Below are 19,719 nucleotides of genomic sequence, written 5' to 3' on the forward strand. Positions count from 1 at the left end.
CCAAGGGAGGGCAGGGGCCAGGGCAAGAGGCACTCACACAGGGAGTGGTGGTGTCTTTTCAGGAGCCCCAGATAGCTCACTGTTTCCTCCAAGCAGCAACGGACTCTATTTATTAGCTGCTGGAGTTTCTGGAGGCAAAGCCCAGAACATCAGGACGGACACGGCTGTGGCAACGCTTCCCCCAGCCCCACGTTAAATCAAAGGGAACTGGACCCACAGACAAGGGGCGACCCCCAGCCCTGTGCCCCAGACAGGGAGGCGTGTCTAGGGCATTTCCAGCCAGCCTGTGAGAGTGAAGTGCATCTTCACTTCTGCAGCCCGGCTGGGGACACACAAAGTCCTGGTGGAAATGCAGGCTGAGGTGACAGGCCAGTGACAGCAAAGACAGAGCGTGACCTGCCACTGGGGCCATTGCCCTGACACTGCCCCAGGGACTGGGTTGCTGCTCACTGGCTGAGCCCAAGCTGGGTCTGAGACTGACCCTCGACCCAGCTGAAAACTACTGACCACAGCCAGGATCACCAACTCCAGACAAGCTGAGCTGCCCACCCCACACCCAGGGGAGACAGGCGGGAGACAGGGAAGGCACCAAGTGCCCCTCACCCCTGCCAGGGCTGCCCAGCCCGTGAGCAGCAGCCCCCAAGTCCCCCCACATCAGCCCAGCATCAACTTGACAACAGTCCTTTTGTTGAACAGGGTTGCATATCATCTCATCATTTATAGTTTGCAAATTCCTAGAAATAATCTAACCTTCCATGATTTCTCAGAAGCACTACTGGCCACTCCCCACCTTTTTAAAAGAAATTCTACCAAAAGGCAATACATCTATGTTTCAATGCCAGGTGCCAAGAATATAGCTCTATGACTGCTTACAAAGGAAACACGTCCCAGCCAAGACACAGGACACTGGCCAGGACCCCCGGGGCCTCCCTCCAGCACCTGTCATCCCAGGCCCCCAACAGAGGAGAACCCAGCTCCGACTTCTAACACTGTCCACCGGTGGGGCCTGGTTCTGAACACTACAGAAATGGAATCCCACAGTCTATCCCCTTGGGTCTCAGGTTTCTCGGACTCAGCGTTATGTCCGAGGCATCACTGGTGGGGCCACTGATCATACAGTAGCCACAGCTCATTCTTCTGGCTGCTGTAGAGTCCCCAGTGGCATGAATTCAGCTTGGACTCAGCGTTACGTCCGAGACATCGCCGGTGGGCATGGTGGCCACAGCTCACTCTTTTGGCTGCTGTGGAGTCCCCTGTGGCATGAATTCAGCAGGTGCTGCTTTTCCATGCTGGTCAGACTGGGCGGTGTTCCAGGTTGTGCCACTGCATGGGGGCTGCTATGAGCATTCTCCCATGTGACTTCTGTCAACACACACAGTTGTCCTGTCTCCACGGGGGAGTGGCCGAGGACTCCCACAGATACCAGAATCTGTGGGTGCGCAAGTCCCTGATATAAAATGACTTGGTATTTTCATACAACCTACGCACATCCTCCCATATATTTAAATCACCTCTAGGTTGCCTATAATATTTAATATGATGTAAATGCTATGTAGTAAATAGCATAGTTGTTCTACTGTATTGTTTTGGAAACGATGACAAGAAAAGAAGAGGCTATACATGTTCAGAACAGCTGCCATTTTTTAAAAATATTTTCAGTCTGTGATTGGTGGAATCCATGGATGTGAAACTCATGGATACGAAGGGCCAACTGAATATGCATGTCTGCTGGGCAGAACTGCAAGATCCTAGGTAAGAAAATGCTGGACTTTATAGCTATTCTCGAACAGTGTTCCACCAAAGTGGTGATGCAGAGGCACGCCCCAACGGTAAAGGCATGAGCGTGCAACCGCCTGCACGCAGCCCACGCCTGGCTTTTGCAGAGGTTTTCACTCATGTTTGCTCTAGTTATTTGTGTGGGGGTGGTGTGTAGTGATTTACCATCATGGGTTTCTTTGCCATTTTTCTGATAACTCGTGTTGCTAAGTACATGTTCACAGGCTTATGAACCAACTGGAATCCTCTTCTGTGACGTGCCTGTGGAAAGCTGCTGTCCTTTTATTGTTTTTCAATAGAGTTGTCTGCCCTTTCCTTGTTGATTTGTAAGATATCTTTATATATTAAGGATGTAAGTCTTTTTCGCACGTGTTGTGCAAACGCCCTCCCTTGTGCTGTGGGCTGCACTCTCTTCCTGGGGTATAATTTTAACAAAGTGTGTCGACCTTCTCCTTTGCGGTTGGCACTTGTGCATCTGTGTAAGAAATACTTGCCCACCGTGAAGGCGTCAGGGGAGCGTCCCACGGTGCCTTCTGGATGTGCTACTGCCTTATCTTTCGCCCATGGGTCTGTGGTCCAGCTGGAAGTGCTTTCTGCACATGGTGAGTTGACATTTGGGAAGGGTCCTTTTTTTCCAGTTCAAACATCTGAGTGATCTGTATCAAGCTCTGAATGAATCACCCACCTCCCGTGGCAGGGCAGTCCACCTCGGCCACAAACCCAGCCGCCACGTACGTGTGGTCTGTGTCCAGTCTCCACTCTGTTCCATGGGTTAGTGTGTCCATGGGCTGGTGTGTCCACGGCTTGGTGTGTCCGCGGGCTGGTGTGTCCACGGGCTGGTGTGTCTAGCCTCACACAAACACCACACTGTTTTCATTCTGTGCTTTATAGCGTATTCCAATACCTGATAGTATAAATCCCTTTCATCCTTCTTCCAAATTGTCTTCACTATTTTGGGTCTTTGATATTTCCATGTACATTTTGGAATCAGCTTGACAGTTCACACACAAACACACACTGAAAACCTGCTGGAACTTTATTGGGATTGTATTGGGCCTACAGATCCACTGGGTGAGAGCTGATATCTCCACACACACGGTATCCCCTCCATGGTTTAGATCATCCACTGGGTGAGAGCTGACATCTCCATAAGCACAGTATCCCCTCCATGGTTTAGGTCATCTGTCATTTCTCTCAGTAATGTGGCATGGTTTTTAATGTAGAGGCCTTAAACCGCTCTTCATAGAATTTTTAGAAGAAATTTATTTACTGTAATAAATTTATTATGTCAGTTTTTAAATTTCCTCTCCAAACTGTCTTTTGCCAGCATACACAATGTCTTCTTGTCTGGTGACCTGTCCTGCCGCATTCACTGATGAATTCTAACAGCACGCTGCAGATGCGTTCGGATTTTCCATGGACATAATCACGCTGTCTGGGACAGTTTCTTCTCAATCCTACTCCTTTTTTTTTCATGCCATACTGCGTTGGATACGACTTCTGGCACAATGGGGAACAGAAACAATAGTACCAGATGCCCCAGTTTTATCCTCTATCTTAGGAGAAAAGATTTTAACATCTCCTCAGTAAGTATAACGTTAACTCTAGGGTTTTTGAAGATACCTTCTGGCAGATTAAAGACATTCCTATCTATTCCTAGTTTGCCAAGAGTTTTTTAGCCTCCTCGAGTGTTGAATTTTATCAAGTGCTTTTTTCCATCTGTTGAAATGACCTGTACAGATTTCCTCACTTATTCTATATTATGTGGTGAATCACACCCAGACTCTGAATGCAAATCAATCCTGCATCCCTACAATAAACCCCACTTTGTAATGATGTATCATCCTTTTACATATTGCTAGATTGAAGTTACTAATATTTAGGATTTTTGTTTCTACGTTCATAAGAGAGACTGGCATGTTATTTTCCTTCCTGTGATCCTTGTAAGAATGTGGAATCAAGGTACTGGGGCCTCATGAGGCAGGCAAGGTGTGCTTCCTCCTGCCGTATCCTCTGTAACAGTGTGTGTAAACTGCTGCTAGCTACTGCTCAAATATGGGACTGAATTCACCCATACAGCTATTGAGGTCTAGAGTTTTCTTTGTGGGATATTTTTAAATTATGGATTTAACTTTTTAATAAATATTAAACATCTCAGATTTTCTGTACCTCTTGGTAAATTATAGTTTTCTAAAAAAAAAGTTTCCTGTAAGTTGTCAAATTTATCCATGTTTTTAACATCCCTACATTTTTCTTTTTTAATGTGTAGGACTGGTAATGATCTATCCATTTTCATTCTGATACTGGCAATCTGTATTTTTTCTTTGTATCTTGATTAATCTTGTAGGGGTTTCACAATCCTTTCAAAGAGCGAATTCTTTTGGCTTTGCTAACTTGCCTACTGAACATCTGTTTTATATTTCGTTAATTTCTGCCTTAGTAATTGCATATATTACTACATAATGCTTACTCAGTCTGCCTTCGACATGTATGTTACCTCTCTGATGATGTGAGGACGTCATGACACTTTAACACTATTTGCCTCCCCTCTGTCTGCTGGGCCATTTTGTCAATAGCACACACCTGACCATATCTGAAGCCCACCAGTCCTCATCATCACCGTTCCACAGTTGATGTTAACCTGGGCGCAGCTGCATCAACTGTTTCCAGTGTCCCTTACTCCCTCCTCCAGATGCGCTTCCCTTTGAGATCACTCCTTTTCCACGTGGAGGGGGTTCTGTTGATGAGGAGTTCTCTCGTTTTTGTGTCTCTAAAACTGTTTTCACTTCACCTTTATTTCTGAAGCATGTCTTCCCCAGGGTGCAGCTGGAGATTATTTTTCTCATGCATTTTGAAGGCACGCTTCCACTGTCTTCTGGATTCCATCATTTCTTCTAAGAAAGTCAGGTGTCAGTCTTCTCACTTTAAAAATCATGTGACTTTTTTCTCTGACTTTAATGTGCTCTTAACATTTTTTTCTAGTTTGAATCTGCTTTTCTAAGATTTTATTTTTGTCTTTGGTTTTCCAATTTTTGTCTTGCTATGACCAAGGTGTTTTTTTTGTTGTTTTTTTATTTTGTTTTTTGTTTTTTTGTTTTTGAGACAGAGTCTTGCTTTGTCCCCCAGGCTGGAGTGCAATGGCATGCTCTCAGCTCACTGCAGCCTCCATCATCCAGGTTCAAGTGATTCTCGTGCCTCAGCCTCCTGAGTAGCTGGGATTACAGGCACCCGACACCTCACCCACCAAAAATTATGTATTTTTAGTAGAGACGGGGTTTCACCATGTTGCTCAGGCTGGTCTCAAACTCCTGACCTCAAGTGATCCACCTGCCTCAGCCTCCCAAAGTGCTGGGATTATAGGCGTGAGCCACCGCACCCGGCCAAGAGTGTTTTTTTTTTTTTTTTTTTTTTAATTTGAGACAGAGTTTCACTCTTGTTGCTCAGGCTGGAGTGCAATGGCACAATCTTGGCTCACCGCAACCTCCGCCTCCCAGATTCAAGCAATTCTCCTGCCTCAGCCTCCCTAGTCTTTATTTTTTTTATTTGAGACGGAGTTTCACTCATTGCCCAGGCTGGAGTGCAATGGCACAATCTCGGCTCACCACAACCTCTGCCTCCTGCATTCAAGCAATTCTCCTGCTTTAGCCTCCTGAGTAGCTGGGATTACAGGCATGTGCCACCACGCCTGACTAATTTTGTATTTTTAGTAGAGACGGGGTTTCTCCATGTTGGTCAGGCTGGTCTTGAACTCCCAACCTCAGGTGATCCGCCTGCCTCGGCCTCCCAAAGTGCTGGGATTACAGGCGTGAGCCACCACACCCAGCAAGGGTGGTTTTTTAAAAGGAGAAATTTATCTATTCATAGAGCTTCTTGAATCTGTGACTTGAAGTATTTGGACAGTTTTGGAAAACTCTCAACTGTTACCTCTTCGAATATTATTTCTGTCCATTTTCTCTCTCTCCTGTTCATCTAGGACTCTATATTCTTTAGATTTTCTATCATTTTTTATTTTGTGTTTCAATATAAGTTTTCTTATGCCCTGCCTTCTAATTCACTAATCCTTTTTTCTGCTTTGTCTACGTGCAGATTTAGCTAACCCACTAAATTCTTAATTTTAGTTAAGGTATTGTTCAATACTAGAACTCCCTTTGTAAAATAAAATGTAAGTTCTCTGGTAAAAGTCTCTACCATTTACTATTTCCTTTCACATGTTAATAAGACAGACTGAGTATCCCTCATCCGGAATGCTTGGGACCAGAAGTATTTCAGATTTTGAACTTGTTTTCAGATTTTGGATTTTTTTCTTCAGATTTTGGAATATCTGCATTGTACTTATGGGATGAACATTCCTCATCAAAAATCCAAAAACCTAAACGTTCCAATGAGCATTTCCCTTGTGCGTCAGGTCGGCTCAACAAGTTTCAGATTTTGGAGCATTTTGGATTTTGGAGTTTTAAATTAGGGATGCTCAATCTGTAAGCTGAGTGTCCAACCAACTATTTAAATATCTGCATCACCTGTTGGTCAGTTTCTACTTCCTGTTTTTCCTTGGCTTTAGTAATTGGATCCTGTTACCTGTGATGCCTAATGACTTTGGCTTAAATCCCAAACACTGTATGAAAAATTGCAGAGATTCTTGATGATGGAATTGTCCTCTGTCTTTGGAGAGATAGCACAGACATGATTCCAGGCTATGCTTTAGGTTTGGTTGGTCGGGGCTGGTCTATTTCTGGTTTACCTTCATCTCTCATGGTCTCAAGAGGAACTTGTGTTTACAAGAATCCCTCCTTCTGGGTGGGCCTTAAAATCCAACTTTCGTCTTCTTAGTACTCTGAGGGTACTCCGATTTCCGTTCAGCTTTTCCTGTAAAGTACTTGTTGCTTGACTTCTTAGACTCTCACATCACGCGCACACCAGCGAATATGGATCAGCAAAAGCCTGCCTCAAGGGGAAAACGCACTGCGCGCTGCAATCCCCTTGTGCTCCAGGGTTTTATTCCTAAGGGTCCCGAACTCTAATTTTTGTCTCTCCAGCCCAGTAAGGCCACTAAAGCTATAAGCCACCACTGCTGTTCAGTCTTGGTAAGCTGAGACACAAGCTGGCAAATGTCCTGGGGGTGAGAAGGCAGTGAGGACGAGTCTGAGTGATCTGGGAATGGGTGCCCCTCTAGGCCTGGCTCCCAGCTGCTCCGATGCTTCCCCCATGTTGGATCCATGTGTGTCTGCATGTCTGCGTCTATCTGCGTGTCTCTAGGTGTCTATCTGCATGTGTCTAAATGTCTGTGTTCATCTGCATGTGTCTGCGTGTCTGTGTTTATCTGTGTCTCTGCGTGTCTGTTTATCCGCGTGTGTGTCTGTGTGGCTGTTTATCTGTGTCTTTGCGTGTCTGTGTCTCTGCGTGTTTATCTGCATGTCTACATGTCTGTGTTTATATGCATGTGTCCATGTCTGTGCTTATCTGTGTCTCTGCGCGTTTATCTGCATGTGTCTACATGTCTATCTGCATGTGTGTCTGCATCTGTTTACCTATGTCTCTTCATGTCTGCATGTCTATCTGCGTGTCTGCATGTCTGTTTATCTGCACGTATGTCTGCATGTGTTTGTCTGTTTATCTGTGTCTCTGTGTGCTTATCTGCATGTGTCTACATGTCTGTGTTTACCTGCATGGGTCTGCATGTCTGTGTTTATCTGCATGTGTCCATGTCTGTGCTTATCTGTGTCTCTGTGTGCTTATCTGCATGTGTCTACTACTGATGGTCTGCTGTGTTTATCTGCATGTGTCCATCTCTGTGCTTATCTGTGTCTCTGTGTGCTTATCTGCATGTGTCTACATGTCTGTGTTATCTGCATGGGTCTCATGTCTGTGTTTATCTGCATGTGTCCATCTCTGTGCTTATCTGTGTCTCTGTGTGCTTATCTGCATGTGTCTACATGTCTGTGTTTATCTGCATGGGTCTGCATGTCTGTGTTTATCTGCATGTGTCTGCGCATCTGTGTTTACCTGTATGTGTCTCTGCACGTCTGTTTATCTGCATGTGTCTCTGTCTATCTGTGTCTCTGTGTGTCTGTCTCTGTCTCTGCAAGTCTCTGCATGTCTGTGTCTCTGTGTCTATCTCTGTGCATCTGTGTTTATCTGTGTGTCTGCATGTCTGTGTGCATTTTTCTGTGTGCACGTGCCTGTGTTTTTTTGCTTTTGTTTTTGAGACAGAATCTCACTCTGTCACCCAGGCTAGAATGCAGTGGTGTGATCTCAGCTCACTGGAACCTCAGCCCTGTCTCCTGGGTTCAAGCAATTCTCCTGCCTCAGCCTCCCATGTAGCTGGGATCACAGGTGCTCACCACCACGCCTAGCTAATTTTTGTGTTTTTAGTAGAGACGGGGTTTCTCCATGTTGGCCACGCTGGGTCTCGAACTCCTGACCTCAGGTGATCTGCCCACCTTGGCCTCCTGAAGTGCTGGGATTCCAGGTGTGAGCCACCGCGCCCGGCCATGTGTGTGTGTGTTTTAACCCAGGTTTTACAGTGGTTCTCAGCAGGAGGGCTGGTCTGACCGGTGAGTCCTGCCCAGCACATGGAACCATCCACAGTCATTCTTTGGGAGCTGAGCCCTTGTCAGGCACTGTGCCAGGGCCCGAAGGTCAAAATGCCCATGTTTTCAAGGCTGTGCCTCAGGGCGCCCCTCAGATGAGACCCCTGCCCTTGGCCCTCCCCGCCCTTCCATGGAGCACAGATGGCAGCGGATTCTGGGCTGTCCCCTAACAGCCACTAACCATGGTCAGTACTCGGCACCCACCTGTTTACTGCCCCTCTGTGCCACGGGAAGCAGCGCTCTGGACTTTTCTGCAATTTTCTGTTGAAAAAAGGACAAGAGAAGAAAAACAGGAATAGCAAAAAAGGTGGGGAAGGGAGAAGAAATGGTCAGCTGAGTGCAGGGCTCTGGATGACGATGCAGCAAAACACGCCTGCCCCTCCCGGGAGAGGCTGCCGGGGCCAGGGCTAAGCTCTGCCAGCAAGTCACTGGAAGGCCTCTGTCCATGCATGGGAGCTCTCTGGGACCCAGTTTCCTCACCTGTCAGAGCAGGGTGAGACCTGTTCTTCCTGCTTCCCCAGAGCTACTGTGGGTCAGCTCTTGAGGGTAAATGTCCTCTAGGACACATGCCCTGAGGCACAGTCTGGATCCTGGCTGCCTGGAGACTGTCTGCAAGGATGACCCCCTTCTCTGCCTTTGGGGATGGGGCTGCACCAGGCCCACAGGGACAAGACAGCCATGAGGGTGCTCCGGGAACCGAGGCCCACCCCACCTGGCCTGCAGGCCCCCGCTGCCCCCACAGCACCTCACCTTCTGCACCACTCCGTAGCACTGAATGGCATCCGAGAGCTGGGTTTTCAGCCGGTCCAGCTGAGGACGCTCCTGCTGCAGAGAGGGTACAGCTGGCACGGCATACCACCCACACCTCCTCCCACACCCATGTCCCACCTTCCCACACTCAGAATGGGACTTGCCATCAACTACTTCCCCCCCGTGTCACCGTCGTCTCCACAGGCACAGCCAGGGTCCCCAGGGACACCATCACCACAAAATCCGGCGCAGGGGTCACCACCTGCCAGAGCCAGGAACTACTCAAGGCACATAAACCTGGCCCCACACCACCTCCGCGAGAAGCACTGTGACTCCTCTTCCACAGCGCAGGACACTGTGGCCCTGAGTCCCGAGTGGCTTATCTGTGGTCACATAGGTGGCGGGGCCACTGCCAGAACCATCCCCCTCCCCAGCATCTCGCCTGTATCTGGGCTCCCCGTGGCCTCCAGGGTCCACCAACCCCAGTTCCTTCCTGCTGGGACGTTCGCCACCACACCTCAGCGCCCACCAGGCACCTGCTTCAGAGCTGGAGCTGGAGAAGCACTGAGCCAGGGTGGGGCTGGACAAGCAACCCTGGGGCCAGCCTCACTGCTCTGGCTCACCGTGGAACCCACAGCTTCCTTCCAGCACCCACCCCATGGCTATCAGAGGATTGGAGAGAGCCAAGGCTAAGGCGGACTGGTCTGGGGTAAACCTCTGACGGCCGAGGGGCACTGGGAGCAGCCTATCACAGCCTTCACCTCTCCCCACAATCGAAGGCACTACATCTCATCGAAGCGTCCACGGCCCACAAAGTCAAAGATGTGGTAGGCACTGACTGTGCGCCCACCAAGCCGCGTGAAGGAGCCATTCGCTTCACGAGGAAACGGCCTGCACGGACCACCCACCCCTCCTCTCACCCCACAGAAACACCTCTCAGAATCGCAACCCTCCACCATGTGGGGTCTTGCTCACACCTCACGTAAGTGCAGTGCCTCCCGTAAGAGGTACCCAGCGTGTATTCTTGGATGAATGAGTAAATGAATAAGTGACCCAGGCACACCCGAGTCAGAGAATGAAGAACAAAGCTACAGAGGAAGAGGTCAGACACAGGCATCAATGCTGGTCATGACGCTGCTGACATCACTGCCCGAGGGCACAGGCCAGGGCAGCACCCAGTCCCCACAGAGTGGTCCCCGCAGGGCAGCCATGGCTATGAGGAGTGAGCCATGCATGGAGAGGTTCCAGGCCACTCAGCACGAAGCTCCCAGTGTTCCTGTCATCTGCCTTTAGGGAGACTCTGGCCACCCCATCACTGGACAGGGGGCTGCTGCCTCTGTCACAGGTTTTTAGTGTAACTAACTTTTGAACTGGTTCTACTTATTTAAGTACAAGTTTTATTACTGTATAATTTAGATCTGATAAAATTTACCCGCTTTAAGTGTAGAGTTCAGTAACTCTTAGTTGTACAGCCACCCCACAACCCAGTTTCAGAACATTCCCATCACCCCAGAAAGGGCCCTGTGCCTGCCTGCAGGCACCCCAAAACCAACCCCTGCTCCCGCCTGTAGGCACCCCAAAACCAACCCCTGCTCCCGCCTGCAGGCACCCCAAAACCAACCCCTGCTCCCGCCTGCAGGCACCCCAAAACCAACCCCTGCTCCTACCTGCAGGCACCCCAAAACAAACCCCTGCTCCCGCCTGCAGGCACCCCAAAACTAACCCCTGCTCCCGCCTGCAGGCACCCCAAAACCAACCCCTGCTCCCAACCCCGACAACTGCTCGTCGACTTTTGGTCTCCAGAGATTGCATTTTCTGGATGTTTCACACAAACAGAACCATACACTGTGTGTTTTCTTGCGTGGGGGCATGCAGTCTTCGGGCCCCACCACATTGTGGCCTGTCTGACTCTCCGCTCCTCACTGCTGACCACACCCAACGCAGCACTGGCCATGTCACGTGCATTTTCCACAGGGAGGGTGGCATGCGTTTCCCCTGCAGGACTGGCTGATCCATGCTGCTGGCTCTGCAGCAGGCCGAACTTGCAACCTCAGCCCTCCCAAAGCAGTGAAAGCAGCTATGGGCAGCACCTATGGCAGGGACATGTTGGCGTCTCGCTCACACTGTACGCATGAAGCGGGTGCGGACAGCAGCTCACACCGTACACATGAAGCGGGTGTGGACCAGAGGCTCACACTGTACGCATGAAGCAGGTGCAGCCAGAGGCTCACACTGTGTGCATGAAGTGGGTGTGGGCCAGCAGGCTGCAGCTTGCTGACTCCTGCCCCGTAAAATCTTGGGGTTCAGCAGTATTTAATCTTTTGTCACAAATACCCTCCAATCTTCAGCAACTGGGCACTGACCTGGTGTGGTGGAGCAGAGGGTGTGGGGACGGTTAGAAGTGGGGACAGGGCCAGGCGTGGTGGCTCATGCCTGTAATCCCAGCACTTTGGGAGGTAGAGGTGGGCGGATCACTTGAGGCCGGGAGTTTGAGACCAGCCTGAGCAACATGGTGAAACCCCACCTCTACTAAAAACACAAAAATTAGCTGGGCATGGTGACGGGAGCCTGTAATCTCAGGTACTCAGGAGGCTGAGGCATGAGAATCACCTGAACCCAGGGGGCAGAAGCTGCAGTGAGCCGAGATCATGCCACTGCACTCCAGCCTGGGAGACAGAGCAAGACTCCGTCTCAAAGCAACAAAAAAACTGGGGACAGGGTGGAGACAAGGGAACGGCCCTGGGGCAGCTGAGCCAGGACGGTGGTGATGGCTGTGGCAGTGGGTGTGCTGATGGCCACCGCCACGGCCATATATCTGGCCTGAGGCCCATGCATCTGGTAAGGCACCAGGGTAGGTGAGGGGATAGGGAGGGTGCACGTGGGGATGGCTGATGCAGCAGGGGGGCAGGGGATACAGAGCAGGGGAGAGGATGGTGAAACAAACAATAGTGGACCATCAGCTTCCAGTAAGGCCTGGCCAGGAAGACCCAGGGTGCTCCTGTCCCCACTACTGCATAAGCCAAGGACAGCAAGAGTCTGGGCGGCCACACCAGCTCCCGGCACGTGGTCAGCACACGGCTGCTGCCCGAATGACTGAACACAGGTTCTGAGCCATGGAGCCACGTGAGGCTGGGTGCCAGGCCAGTCTGTGTCCATCCACACGTCAGCCTCCCTGTATCCTGCCTTGTGTGACATCCCTGCTCCCATCACAGGCACAGGGGTCCATTCCTCTCCTCCCTCCCAGCCCCAGACCCCAGGAACATACCGGGGAGGAGCTGAGCAGCAGCTCGGCCATCTGCTTCACGGAGCTGGCGCTGGCTGCAATGGTCTTGTTGGTCTCCTGCTGCGCTGTGTGCCTGGGGACCGAGAAGGAGCCAGGAGAGAAGGCAGGGGAGGAAGGCAGCAGAGAGCAAGGGCCCAGAAGGGCGCAGCAAGCAGGGACACATGGGCCGAGTGGGGGAGACAGAGACAGACAGATGGACAGGCGGAGAGAGAGCCGAGAGACACACAGAGACAGAGAAAACAGCAGAGAGGAAAACAAAAGTAGGGAAAGGGTAGCAAACAGAAAGAGGCAAAGACTCAGAGAAAGAGAGAAGGGAACAGAGACGAGAGCAGCAGTGACTCCCACAGAAAAAGAGGAGGGGGCCCAAGAGCCAGGACAGGGAGGGACAGGCAGACACCCAGCAAGAGACGGGGGACATGGACAGACACACAGCAAGAGGCAATGGGGGCACAAATGCAGGCAGAGAGGATGGCGCAGGTAAGCTCTGGCTGGGGTGGGTGGCCCAGCCAGCCAGAACGGTGGCAGCCGGGCCCCACCAATCAGCCACTGTGAGGACCACCTTGCTCTCCCGCTGCAACCATCCCCAAATACCCCACAGACAGGAGGCTGAGCCATGAGCCCTCCCTGCAAAGAGGCCCCTCTCGGGGTCAGCTCTCCTTGGAAAGCCAGCAGGAGAATCAAGGCAACAGCGCCATGGCCCAGAGAGGCCAGCAGTCCTCACTCCCCTGCACACCTCTGAGGGGCCCCGGGTGAGACGGTTCTCACACCCAGACCCAGTGAGACACAAGGAGACCAGGACAGTCCCAGGTTACAGTTCCAAGCATGACCTTGAAAGCAACTGGGAAGACCAGCCCATCTCCCACTTGGGGTTCGCCACCCCCATCCCTGGAGAGAGAAGCACCAGGGCAACGGTACCCCAGGCCGGCCGCAGGCACACACACCAAGTGCAGGGAGGACCCTGGCCTGGTGGAAACTGGGGAGCCTCAGTGACCCTTTCTATTTACAGGCCAAATGGCCCTGCAGGCCCCTCAGGCATCACCCAGGGGGGCCGACACGTGGGAGCGAGCCTGGCACCACCACCCCAGGCCAAGCCTACAGGGGCAGGGCCCACCTCCTGATACCCACCCTGGGCGAGCAGAGCCTGTGGCACACAGAGGAGGAAGACTGCCCCCAGAACAGGCACCCACCAGGCTAGAGAGGGTGTGGGCCAAGGAGGGCAAGGAGCCATAAGGTTACCACAGACTAGGCGGGAACCGCGGGGACAGGAGCTTTCTTCCCCGGGGCCTTGGTCAGGGCTGCCTCCTCCTGGCATCTGAGGCTCTGGAGAGCCACCAGGGCCTCCAGCTCCCAAACACGCCTCTTCGGCCAACCACTGGCTTAACACTGTGAGAAGAATGCAGAAGCAGAGTGCCCCTCACCCCCGCTCCCACCAGTCCCCTCCTCACCCTGCACTGCCACGCAGCCTCCTGTCCCTCTCCCTGGGCTGCAACTCGGCCTCCCGTCCCTGGCCCACTCACCACTGCATCCCCTCACATTTTGTGCACAGCAGGCCTGGGCGATTCTGCTAAAGACAGTTCGGATCTTGCCAGTCCAAACCTCAGAGCTCACCAACAGTTCCACATCTCATTCCGGTCAAAGCCAAAGTCCCTCTTGCGCTGCTCTAGGCCCACGCGGGCGGCCTCCTGCACCTCCCACTTCACCTCCCCACCCCGCCCTCCCCCCCCCCCCCCCCCCCCCCCCCCCCCCCCCCCCCCCCCCCCCCCCCCCCCCCCCCCCCCCCCCCCCCCCCTGCACCTCCCACTTCACCTCCCCACCCCGCCCTCCTGCACCTCCCACTTCACCTCCCCACCCCGCCCTCCTGCACCTCCCACTTCACCTCCCACCCCGCCCTCCTGCACCCCCACTCACCTCCCACCCCGCCCTCCTGCACCTCCCACTTCACCTCCCACCCCCCCCGCCCCCACTTCACCTCCCACCTCCTGCACCTCCCACTTCACCTCCCCACCCCGCCCTCCTGCACCTCCCACTTCACCTCCCCACCCCCCCCCCCCCCCCCCCCCCCCCCCCCCCCCCCCCCCCCCCCCCCCCCCCCCCCCCCCCCCCCCCCCCCCCCCCCCCCCCCCCCCCCCCCCCCCCCCCCCCCCCCCCCCCCCCCCTCCGCACCTCCCACTTCACCTCCCCACCCCCGCCCTCCTGCACCTCCCACTTCACCTCCCCACCCCCCCCCCCCCCCCCCCCCCCCCCCCCCCCCCCCCCCCCCCCCCCCCCCTCCTGCACCTCCCACTTCACCTCCCCACCCCGCCCTCCTGCACCTCCCACTTCACCTCCCCACCCCGCCCTCCTGCACCTCCCACTTCACCTCCCCACCCCGCCCTCCTGCACCTCCCACTTCACCTCCCCACCCCCCCCCCCCCCCACCTCCCACCCCGCCCTCCTGCACCTCCCACTTCACCTCCCCACCCCGCCCTCCTGCACCTCCCACTTCACCTCCCCACCCCGCCCTCCTGCACCTCCACTTCACCTCCCCACACCGCCCCTAGGCTCTAGGCCTACGTGGGCAGCCTCCTGCACCTGCAACTTCACCTCCCCACACCGCCCCTGGGCTCTAGGCCCACGCAGGCGGCCTCCTGCACCTGCAACTTCACCTCCCCACACTGCCCCTGGGTTCACTTCACTCCTGGCCCACGGGTCTCTGCTGCTCCTGAATGAGCCGGACAAATCCCTGCCTTAACACTTTCCTAGGCCAGATGCAGACAACCAAGCCCTAGCTGCTGACCCAGGAGCAGCTGTCTGTGGTCATGCTGCCACCGTGGGCAACGCCCCCAGCACCAACACCTGCCCAGATAACTCCACTGGGAGGGCCAGGCAGGTCACAGCTCACACTCTTCTCTGCTCTGCGCTGACCTCTCCACTCCTCTAGACTCCCATGTGGCAGGGGCTCTCACTCATGCCCCACTGAAACGCCCTCGTGGAGCCATTAGTGCTGGAACGAAGGCAGCCCGTTTCCTGTACACGGTGGGTCAGGCTTTTCTCTTTCCAGGCAGGATCTCGTCTCATTTGTGCCTCCCTCACAGGCTGTTAGCACCATGCAGGATCAAAGTGAACAAGGCCTCCTTACCCAACCTGGCAACACCCCAGGCATCAGATCACCCTGCCAAGTCCATCGTGGGAACAGGAGGTTGCCAACCAGAAAACCCAAGACATGATGAAGGGAGTGGGGAATGAGAACCGCCAGTCAAGGAAGGGCAGCCAGGCGGAAGGGCACTGCAGAGGGGCCACCTTCCATGATGCTCGTCCCAATAAAAGGCCCAGAGGAGACCTCCACTTACAGCCATGGTACCAGGCAGTACCTCCTACCTCAAACAAGCAGAAAACACATTTTAAACACACACACACACACACAAAGCTAAGGGATGCAGCTAAAACAGTACTTACAAGGAAATTACTGCTTTAAAGTCTTATATTAGAAAAGAGAAAAGAATAAAATCAATGTCCAGAAAGTCCAACTAAAGAAACCAGCAAATTAAACACAAAGGAAGTAGAAGAGAGATAATAAAGGTAAGTTCAATAATTAATAAAATAGCAAACAGACCAATAATAGAAACAATAAAATAAAAAAGCATTCAAAACATTACACAACTCTGCCTAGACAGGTCAAGAGGAAAAAACCACACTTGCAAATTACCAAGATCAAGAATGAAAGAGTGAACCTGACAACAGATCCAACATTAAAAGAACATTAAGGAAATACAAATCATATCAGGCCCGTAAATTCAACAACTAAGATGAAATAGAAAAATTCCTTAAAAGACATGAATTATATCAAAACTGACTCAAAAAGAAATAGAAAACCTAAATAGCTCTATATGTATGGCAATAAGTAAACTTGTGCTTAAAAACATTGCTGCAAATACACAGGCACGACAGGCTTCAATATCAGTATCACACAATCCCCTAGAAAACAGAGAGGAGACACACATCGTATGAGGCTCACACTACCCTGATAACAAAACCCAAACAGAGAATCTAAAGGAAAAAAACCCATATATCACTCACAAACCCAGCAGCAAAAATCTTCAATACAATTTTAGAAAAACGAATTCAACAATATATGAAAGAGATAGTACATCATGACCGAGAGGCATTTACCCAAAGGATACAAGGTTGGTTCAACACTCAAAACACCCGTGAGTGTATTTCTCATATCAACAGAGCAAATTTAACAAGGAGAAAAACATCTTAATAAATTCTGCAGAAAAAGCATGTGACAAAATTCAACACTCATTTTAGACTAAAACTTCCTTTAGTTTAGTTCCTAGTTTCCTTAAGTAGAAAAAAGAAGGGGACTCCCTCAACCTGATACAGAGAGCCTGTTAAATAAAAAACAAAACAAACATCTAGGATACTTACAGCAAAAGACGGAATGCTTCCCTGTAAGATGGGGAACAAGGCAGGTATGCGTGCTCTCACTACTTTTACTCCTCATATTATAAGTTTACCCAGGAATAAGGAAGAAAGAACTAAGAAGCATAAAGATTGAAAATGAAGAGTAAAACTGTCTTCGGTCATACAGACGTGTACACCTAGATAGAAAATCCCAAGGAATCCACAAAGAAGCTCCAGGAACTAATCAGCGAGTGAATCTATGCAGGTCACAGGATACAAGGAAGTACACGGAAGTCACTTATATTTCTATGGAGTTGCAGCCAACAAGAGGAGAGGAACACAAATAAGAGAAAGGCCAGCCTGGCTGTGTCCGTGGGCTGGACGATGACACTGTTACGGAAGTCCAGCTTGGCCATGCCTGTGGGTTGGGCGACGATGTTGTTATGAAAGGCCGGCCTGGCCGTGTCCATGGGCTGGATTATATTGTTATGAAAGGCTGGCCTTACCGTGTCCATGGGCTGGACAACAATAACTGTTACGAGAGGCCTGCCTGGCCGTGTCGGTGGGCTGGACGATGATACAGTTACGAAAGGCCTGCCTGGCTGTGTCCGTGGGCTGATGACGATATTGTTATGAAAGCCCGGCCTGGCCATGTCTGTGGGCTGGATGACGATACTGTTATGATGCCAGTTCTTTAATTTATCCACAGATTCAAGGTAATCCCAAAAAATTATAGAAAGCTTTTTTTTTTAAAGAAATAGTAATTGACAAGCTGATTCTAAAATGTATACTGAGTTACAAAGGGGCGTGAGAGGAGGAGACGCGTTTGGGCAGCACGGGAGGCAGCACCAGCGTGGTGGGCTGAACACCGTGGCATGGGGCGGGCGAGGCGAGGGACAGCTCATGGCCACCTCCTGGGTCTCCAGAGTGGACAGTGAGCCACTGGGGACTCTCTGGAACTTCTGCCTCTCATCAAAGTATGAGAGACATCCTAAAGACGCACTTTCAGGCAGACTCCTGCTGGCATGGGGAGGCCTCGGGGGGGGCAATGGGGCAGCAAGGCCGAGTGTGGGTCCCACTGGAAGGGGCTATTCCGGGAAATGGCGACTCCAATCTGAGGCTGGACACTGCTCCAAAGGCCGAGGTGCCTCAGCAAGGGCAACAGAGCAACCCAGGACCAGCAGGGCACTTGGCCCAAAGACACGGGAGCTCACACTGTCAGAGCCACGGAGTCGCCATCCTCACTAGAGAATGGACGGATGATGTCAGCATTCCCACTCGCCATCACGAGGCAGTTGCCACAACAGCAATTAGAGCGCCCCTCCGGCTTGTGTCTCACTTACCCATCCATCCTCACGGCCACCGAGGGAGGGGGTCCCACTCCGTCACCATAGCATGCATGGCTTGGGGAACAGCAGTGGGTCGAGTGCAGGGAGACGGATGAGACTGCACCTGTCTTATGACCCCAACGCCACAGCGAAGCCCATGTCAGTGAACCTGTGACCCTCACCTGCCCTGGACTGCTTCAGCCAGGAGCCAAGTGAGGCAGAGAAAGCTGGAAACGCTAGCTGTACATTGAGAGAGCGGGCCCATCTCTCCACATTCAATGTGCGTTACAGATGCAATGCATAGAACCATAACACCCATTTGTTGCCTCAAGAGAAGCTGGCCTGAGATTGAATCTGATGCATCAGCAGAGCCAAAAGAAACCAAGTGAACTGGAGGCTTCATCAAACTGTACCTGAAGCCCCACGACCGCTTTACAAAACCTACGTATCCCCACAAAGCCAGCTCTGCACGGTTTTGGTGAAAGGCCAGGCAGGCGGCTACAGGGTCCAGGAAACCCGACCCGAGCATCCCTCTCCCAGCACTCCTGTGCGAGGCCTGCACAGCTGCCGGCTCGGTGGCTCCTGCACCACCAGCCAGGTGGTGCCATTGCTACCAGCCCTCAGGTGACTGAGGAGTCTGTGAGGCCTGCCTGTGGGGTGTGTCACCTAAGGCCCATTTGCCCTAGCGCCCTGCCCTAGTCTGCCGGGGCCGGAACCGACCTGAGTACGGAGGCTCTCTCATTTGCTTGTCATTATTTCAGATGTCGTTCAGAAGCACCTCATGTCCTGCATATCTCATACCTGCTCATTTACTCCCATGACCACCTGTGTTTTACAGACGAAGACACAAGGCCCTGAGTCACAAAAGCACCTGCAGGCCAGAGCTAGTGAGCCGGAGTGGGCAGAGGTAGGGTCAGGACCAGCCCAGGCTCCCTGGCACCGGGCCCTGAGCTCTCCCAGCCTCCATGCCAGCTCCCAGGTGACACACTCGCCCTGGAAGACACCCTGCTGCCCGCTCCAGACTCAAGTGGTTAATCGGCGCTCCCGCCCCTCTGCCCGTGTTCCTAGAGACTGCGGTGCCCCTGCCAGTCCCTCGGCTGAGGGGGCTGTGGGAAGAGCCTGTGGCTGGGCTGCTTTGATTTCCTGGTTCCTGCCCCTTCCCAGTTGCCTGTCCTAGACCTGGCAATGCCCTAGGAGTGACTCCATGTAGACCACGGACCAGCTTCATGAGCGGTTGACGCCCAAGTCAACACAACGCAGTGGTGTTGGCACACAGACCCAGGGACCACCCACAGTGGAGGAGGTGGCCGGGGCAAGTGGACCGGCAAGGCCTGGAGTGAGAGGGCCTGGAAGTGAGGCCAGCAGAGGGCAGCGCAGGCAGAAGCCTGAGGCCGTGGGGCTGGAGGACGTGGTGTGGCCATGAGACAGGTCTACAGTCGTGAGGGTCACGCTGGGCGGACCTGAAAGGCCACAGCCCAGACTTTGGGTTTTACTTTACTGGGAGGGAGGCCACTGGAGCATCCTGAGCGGGAACCAGTGTGATCAGATCCACATTTTTAAAGATCACTTTGAGCTCTGCATAGAGAATCCACTGTCGGGGGCAACACTG

General features: G+C 52.6%; 1 protein-coding gene across 12 annotated transcripts in view; it reads right to left on the reverse strand.

Annotated features, from left to right (window-relative positions):
- Positions 1–19,719, reverse strand: part of TSNARE1 (t-SNARE domain containing 1) — a 136,397-nt gene that overhangs the window by 36,933 nt on the left and 79,745 nt on the right. For 9 of the 12 annotated variants that reach the window (XM_030795093.1, XM_030795100.1, XM_030795104.1 and 6 more), the window contains 3 exons: positions 12,379–12,469; positions 9,114–9,188; positions 8,568–8,624 (listed from right to left, as the gene is read on the reverse strand). In XM_030795093.1, the coding sequence (XP_030650953.1) occupies positions 8,568–8,624; positions 9,114–9,188; positions 12,379–12,469 (223 nt within the window). Of the gene's footprint in view, positions 1–8,567; positions 8,625–9,113; positions 9,189–12,378; positions 14,111–14,202; positions 14,258–14,372; positions 14,397–19,719 lie in introns of those variants that run through there. The other 3 variants (XM_030795101.1, XM_030795102.1, XM_030795097.1) reach the window with 3 other exon arrangements.

This window comes from Nomascus leucogenys, chromosome 16 (genome assembly GCF_006542625.1).
Source record: "Nomascus leucogenys isolate Asia chromosome 16, Asia_NLE_v1, whole genome shotgun sequence".
NCBI lineage: Eukaryota > Metazoa > Chordata > Mammalia > Primates > Hylobatidae > Nomascus > Nomascus leucogenys.